Below are 7,443 nucleotides of genomic sequence, written 5' to 3'. Positions count from 1 at the left end.
TCCATTTTAAGAAGGTCCTATAGAGGGTACAAAGCTATCCCGTACCCCCCCTCAAATTGAGACAGGGTGGGGTTGTGTTTTTTTAAGGGGGGGGGGGGGGGGGGGCGTGGTTCCCGGTTCTCCTGAACTCATTTTTCTAACTTCTTTTATTCTACTTGTTTTTCTTCATTCTTCTACATAATTGATAAGTACTTTATAAAAGGTGATATAAGAAAAAACTGGGGACGTCGTTCCCATCCGGTACCTGCTCCCTCCCATACTACGTAGCTCCACTCCGTATGCTCTTATAAGATAAAATCGATCCAAAATACACAATTATTAAAAGCCAGAATACGAAGTCAACCAAGTATGCTCTTTGAAGTTTATTTTATATATTTTTTAAATTTTAATATAACAATAATAATAGGTTTATGAAACTCCACGTGGGTGCCACGACATATTTCATTTCTTCAAAATTTATTATTAAATAAATAAATAAATTTTCAGCGCCAAAGTGCAGTAACAATATGGCGCTCATTCCCGTTCCTGCTGCTACCAGCTCACGGCTTACCACGTTGCCGCCAAAAGTACAGGTTAGGTCCACCGGTCGCCGTCGATCGGCAGTTACGGCAACCCTATCTTATCCGCCACGCGGCGGCGAGGCGGCGGATTGGGTGGTGGCGACATCAAGCTTCTTCGAACAGGATACTAGGCCTATCATGCTATTTGTCGGTAATACCAAAACCTAATTCAACCTTATTCTGCTACGGTTTCGATGCTTTGTATACGAGTTATGTATGCATTTGTTAATTGAGTTAATGGTTCATTGTCTATGCATTAGTGTTTAGTGAAGAGAATTAGGTTTTTTCGTGCAGCTTGACCTAGATGATTAGTTATTGGGGGAATTAGATAAGCTAACACTGCTTTGTTAATTGATTATTATTATTATTATTATTATTTTAACTAAAAAAAAGGATCCAATTACAATATAGAGGCAGGTAAGCAGGAAACAAGTTGCGCCGCCACCTCCTTTTGAATGGCAAAACTGATCCTACTGAAAACAAAGTTATCGTTCTTCGGCATCGTTGAGTTACTGTGAACAACCCGCTAAACTCTTTTCAGAAACGTAGCCACATCGGGGGCAAGAGACCCAAATGTATCGAAAGCTAAAGGAATGAAGGCATGCTGATTCTCAACACACACCTTCTCGTGCTTAGCATTTTTTCTTGGTTCTACCTTTAACACAGCCTGCCTAGCAACAAACCCGGTGTCCCTAAGCCCGACAAGAGGGGACACCCCAGCAAGGACCACACAAGCATGCTTCCCCCGCCCATTCAAACACAAGAATGTCCATTGGTCGGAGAGTAGACCTTCCTTCACGCGGATCCGACAAGAAATTCACCGGAGCTTCTTTTCTTGCCGGGATTCCCGCCCGTTTTGACACATCACAAAGGACATCCTGGCCAAATCATGTCTATTATAAATCCCGGGAGTTCTTTGCAATGAACCATGTGTTCACCAAATCATGTCTATATTGATTAATTAAATCTCAGTTAGACGAATGCCATTTAAGTATGATATTATGATATCATTAGAGTTTGGAATGCTCAGAAAGCATAGTGGCTTCTTTTCTTAACAATAAATAGAGCACACGGAGTGGGATCGGGGAACTCTGGGGAAAACCCCGGGTCAAGCGTGCACGCGCGGATTCGAGCAGTTTTTTTACCACGGAATTTTGGGACTACACCACGGTTTCTCCCGGTTCAGTTTTTAATGATTTTTGCATTTGGGAGAAAATGAGAAAAAGTGGGATGACACCATGATGTTTTGGGAAAAACCGGGGGAACGTGGAAAAAGCTGACGTGGCATGCAGAAAAAAATGGGGAAAATGGGAGGACTCCCTCTTCTCTTAGGGAGCAAAATCTAGGTTTATATTAGACTATGTGCAGTGGTTTAAATAAAAAGCGAAAAAAGTGACTGCAGTAAGCCAAGTAGGCGTGGGTACTATCACTGACTTTTCACTAAAAAACGCGTAATGATTTAACGGAAAACACAATGATTTTTTAATCTTTTCTTTTTATGAAGTTTTAAGTTGGGTGGTTTGATTGGTTGGAAAAAGATGTGGCCCCACACCATGCGCCCTCACGTCCCCTACAAGCTTGACGCCCAAAGGGGATCATGTCCCTGCCGCTGTGAAATGGTTTTATTGGAGTTAAAATGATGTGGTGTTGTGGGGTGCCAACACACTAGTTTGGGATTCCTTATTTTGCCTCCTTATGACTTTTCATTAAGTTAATAAGTTAAAGAAATGTAACTTATGGAACTTTTCCTCTCACAATATAAGCCATCCCAAACACCTTATTACTTTTCAAAAAGTTTATAACTTATAAGTTGGTGAAAATAAGCAATCCCAAACACCCCCTCAGTCTTAGTGTATTTCATAGCCATAATAGAAAAGATCAATGCATATAACCAAGATTCCATGGATAACGATATCATGCCATGTTTTTTGTTTGATATAAAAGATGCAATCACCTATAAGTAGTGTGTGTGAATGGTTATAAGGATATGACAAAGTAAAAGAAATTGTTCTATTTTGATAGGTGTATGCAACTTATGTAACGGAGGTGTGAAGTTTGTGCGCGATAATGACCGGCAAAGGTTTCACTTCACATTCTTTTTTATTTCACTGCTTTCTGCTTCATTGGATGACCTCTTTTCATTTGTTTTTATCTATATTCCTTATTTTTTTTATAAATGGAGTGACTGTACACTAGCAATTCTTTATGATGGATGGTTATGGGTTAGAGAAATGGGAACACTTTTTCTGGAAGTAACTTACCAGCTGAAAATCAGAACTAGTTTTTGAAATTGGTTCTAGTGGTTCAAAATGAACACTTTTAAGTCTCAAGATAGATCACATACACAAAGAGGTCCATGGAAACTATCAGTGCAATGCTGGATAGTTTAAGGTTCCTAGACATATTAATGTACAATATAAGTTACCAAGTCAAAGCATGTTGATGTTCATTATTTTTGTTCTCAATTCATCTCAAATCAGTGTTCATTCATGAACATTATATTATATAATTTAATGTATGACTGTGATTATAATTTTCTTTCATTTGTTCGATTTAGAACCTTTAGATCTATGTAATATATGCTTACACATATTTTGCAACATAGTGGTAAATATTAATAGCACACATACATACTTCACCCTGATCTTGCAGACAAACTTCTGTTTCCTGAAAAGAGTGGTAGCATCACTTTGACTAAACGAATAGCGCGAGGATAAACATGTTTTTTTTAACTTTCTTATGTCGTTGGTGCATTTGTAAGCTATCATAAATTTTTGTTCCAAGCATCTGAGTGAAAATCTTGACATGGATTATTCTGCTTTATGATTGGATTCATAAATATCTGGTAACCTGATAAGCCTTAATTTCATTTTTGGAAGCTTTAATTTTGGTTATTTGGTAAGTATTCAATCGTAGTAACTAAATTTGGACTTATGATAACATGACAGAATATTGCTATATGTGCTAAATAGGGTCAACAGTTGGGCCTAGTCCTAGTAGAAAGAACTTGTTCTCTACATAATGTTTGGTTAAACTATAATTAATAAAGCAGTTATGATACAATAGTGTGCTTTCAATATCAGGAGAATAAGGTTTGAAGCCCTACAAAGCGATGCTGGCAGGAATCTATTAAGAAGGTCAGGAAGAGCTCCTGATGATATTTCAAGTGTCGTGCTTGTAGAGAAGAATAGGTAAAGTTATATTATAATAATAAATCAATAATAATCTAAATCGCTGAATAAGCAATTTAGAAGGTTTAAAAAATAGACGTCAGGCGACTTTCAGCCCATTTAACCTGTGTTTCTTTTATCTATGTTTTTTATTTGGCCCATTTTATAATACACAATCCAATCGATCCATTAAAACATTTCAGATCATATATCAAGTCAGAAGCTGTGTTGAAGATTATGGAGTACATAGACTTGCCTTTTCCTCAACTAGCCTTTTTTCTCCAGTTTGTACCTTTGTGAGGCCTTTACCGTTGCTGATATCTTCTGGTTGCATTCTACTATGAAAACAATTAACGAATAATTTTGTTGTTGTTGTTGCAGATTCATAAGGGATTTTGTGTATGAGAACATTGCAGATAACCGTTATGCAGTATTTGGTCGTTCAGAGTCTTGTGAAATTTAGGGTACCCATTATAAGGTAACCTTTTGTTGACCATTAAAACGGTACTCTTGCATATATTTATGTTTACGCCCCCAGTACCATAGTTTGCCCTTTTTATAGTCTTGTATAAAGTTAATACCTTGAGTTGTATATCTATGAAGTTTATAGAAAAGAAATCGAACAAAATATTGATGAATGGCACTATGGGAGTCCCTCTTATCTTATACAGTCGATATAAAGTCGCTCAGTGTTGTAAATGATTTATTTGAAAATGTCGTTTAACTACTCAGAAAAGACCGGGTTTGCTGGAAATATGAAAATACAAATATGATGAGGGTTTGGATGACTACTTCTATGTCTTGGTTTCTCATGTCTTCACGAAAGCGATCGAACTTCCACATTCAGATAGTGGACGTTATTAATAATGTTTTCAAAACTAAAACGCCTGGACTGTCGGGCAAAATATGTATATGAATTATATTATTAAGTTTGAATTCAACTTCCCTCAACAATTCCAGTTTATACTAAACATGTCATAGTTGTCACATAAGCGATGTAGAATTCCAGTCACTGTATTTTTATTTGGTATTGAGAATTGGCGAAGTCTCAACGATCCTAGTTTATGGTAAAACGTGGTAAATCTTCCCAACTGACAGATACAATTCGTCCTCAATACGAGTATCCAACTTAAAATCTCAATTTTGTGAATAAGTCTTGAGTCCTCGCGTCTTAAGGATCATTCATATGCTCCTGAATACTCCAATAAATCTCGTATACACGCAACTTGCGGGATTTAAACACTCCACCTCTAGAGTAGAGAGGATGCACCTTAACATTATAACATGCTCTTTACATACTCTTAATTCAACTTAACCCATACATTGTTAAACTATATATCGCAACTTAAAAGTCACAAATGTGTCAAATGAGTCTTGTTTACATGTTGATGGATTGAACCCGAACCAAAATATCATGTAACGAACCTTACCACTAGAGTAGAGAGGATGCACCTTAACATTATAACATGCTCTTTACATACTCTTAATTCAACTTAACCCATACATTGTTAAACTATATATCGCAACTTAAAAGTCACAAATGTGTCAAATGAGTCTTGTTTACATGTTGATGGATTGAACCCGAACCAAAATATCATGTAACGAACCTTACCACAAGTCGTTTTTCATGGGCTGACATGAACACGATGTATTTAATCATGAAATTTCAAACTTTTTCTAATTTACATATTTGTACTTAACAAAAAAATTACAAAACAAAAAACTAATCAGCTGATCCAAACCCATTAATATAAATCACCAAATTTGTATAAATCACAAAACCTGCATGACCCATAATTTGATACAACTTTATTCAATTTGAAATATTCTGAAAAAGGGGTTTGGTTATGAAGCTTTTGAATTTTGATGGGTGTGGTACACCAATGCATTTATTAATATATCACCAATTCCATAAACAAACTTCATCTTCCTCTTGATTCTACAAGATTTTCAACAACATAAAACAAACAATTAAATTCCATGTGGTCCCTAGCACCAACATTTATCAAGTATAAAGCAGATCTCTGCTGCTTCTGATTCGTATTATGATTCTGTCATCCAGTATTCAAATGCAGCAGGTGTACTTGATTCAGCCCTCACCATGGCCAATTAATGGACCTCAATTCATAGGGATGAGATTGGTACCGTTGGAAGTAATTTCAGACTCTAAGACACAAGTCGGTGAATTTGAGGGACAAATATTGACAAGCTGGTCATAATTGGTTGTGTTTCCTAATTACATTATGTTTCCTAATTGTATTGTAATTATAATAGGTAATGTGTTGATTAGCAAGTTAGGTTAGTCTATATAAACTAAGTTATGGTTAGGTATTATAGAAGTTGAACATGATGTAACCGAGTTAGGGTTCATCAAGAGTCAAACCGAGTTAGCGTTTCAGGTTTATAATCAGTTTTTAGAGTTAGATTTTCCGATTAATAAACAAGAGTTATTTGTTTATTCGTGTTTGATTATCGATCTGGGACTTGAGGTAACCTGCCGAATAATAACGACACCAAGTATATGTACCAATCGTTACATATACCATTGCAAACATCGAAACTGAATGGTACCAAAATCGAAAACATGAGAAATGAGTACCGGTACTAGTTGTGTTCGGTAAGTATGGCACTGGTACCGAAAATGAGTGAAATTATATACCAAATATCATACAGGTTTTATTGTTCTATACCGACGGTAACGGTTCCATAAAAAGTTACCGAAAAATACTAAAACCTAAAACATGAAAAATGAGTAACAGTATCAATTGTGTTTGGTAGGAACGGTACCGGTATTCAATATATATGCTTTAATTAGGCAATTAGCAATTTGGACCCACATGTGTTTCCCTTTCATCCCATTTATGAAAAAAGTGATACAAAAAACGAGTGAAGCTACATATAGAATACCTTTACGATTTTTTGATTCAGTACCAATTGGTACCAGTACCATTGTTAATGGAATGATAGCCACAATGTCCGTTTGACTGGTAACGTTGACAAAATGTCCAATCGAATGCCCACCTTAAACTCATTGACCCAATTACTTTTCAATCATTACTCGAAGTAATTTTTAACCAATCAGATATCGTCACGCGCCACAAAATTATCAGGTCATTAAAGAGAAATCCTCGGAGCAGACATGATTATATAGGCATCAGGTGAGATTGTTTTGACATTCGACGAGATTTATATAAGCGTCCAACGAGATTTATTTTGGCTTCTTACTGGATTTCTGGCTTCCGACGAGATTTTTTGTACATGTGGCATATGCTACTTGGTTAAAAATCTTGCGACTAGATTAAAAAGTGATCGGGTCGACGACTCAAGGAGTCAAGGGTTGACATTTTAGAAAATTGGTTAGTGAAATGAATATTTTGTCAACATTAACCGACCGTTCACATATTCAAATAAACATTTTGATTATTTCCCTGTTGAAAATACAAAAACCGATACCGAAAACATAAAAAAATGAGTAAAAACAAAGTACCGGTACCGTAAAAAAATTGATTTAATTGGCAATAATTCGTACCCACATGTGGTTCACTACCCTCTGATTTATGAAACTATACACGAACTCCCCGAAAGACTGTTGCCGTATACCAATTTCCGTTATTATTAAGTACTTGTTTTATTTACGGAATCCGTGACGTTACGTTTGCGCATGGAGTGGAAGAAGACGTGTGTGTATTGCAACAGAAACCCCACTTTCATAT

General features: G+C 36.3%; 1 protein-coding gene across 1 annotated transcript; it reads left to right on the top strand.

Moving 5' to 3' along the window:
• The first annotated feature begins 506 nt into the window (after positions 1-506).
• LOC143536886 (DCC family protein At1g52590, chloroplastic-like) lies at positions 507-4,826 on the top strand. The gene is made up of 5 exons (XM_077030777.1): positions 507-711; positions 2,583-2,640; positions 3,644-3,751; positions 3,934-4,026; positions 4,112-4,826. Exons 1-5 carry the CDS (start codon positions 507-509, stop codon positions 4,191-4,193), a joined length of 546 nt encoding a protein of 181 aa, XP_076886892.1. The 3' UTR covers positions 4,194-4,826.
• Positions 4,827-7,443: the final 2,617 nt, after the last annotated feature.

This window comes from Bidens hawaiensis, unplaced genomic scaffold (genome assembly GCF_021521415.1).
Source record: "Bidens hawaiensis isolate Kalapana, Puna unplaced genomic scaffold, B.hawaiensis_p1.1 tig00000780_1, whole genome shotgun sequence".
NCBI lineage: Eukaryota > Viridiplantae > Streptophyta > Magnoliopsida > Asterales > Asteraceae > Bidens > Bidens hawaiensis.
The sequence above is the reverse complement of the archived record's forward strand: the minus strand, read 5'-3'. Positions and strand labels throughout refer to the sequence as shown.

Bases quoted from the DNA above. Each gene is read 5' to 3' on its own strand.
- LOC143536886 (XM_077030777.1), top strand. From the start codon at position 507: ATGGCGCTCATTCCCGTTCCTGCTGCTACCAGCTCACGGCTTACCACG. The intron at 2,641-3,643 runs GTTTCACTTCAC...TTTCAATATCAG, and splicing joins CGCGATAATGACCGGCAAAG to GAGAATAAGGTTTGAAGCCC. The intron at 3,752-3,933 runs GTAAAGTTATAT...AAAACATTTCAG, and splicing joins GTGCTTGTAGAGAAGAATAG to ATCATATATCAAGTCAGAAG.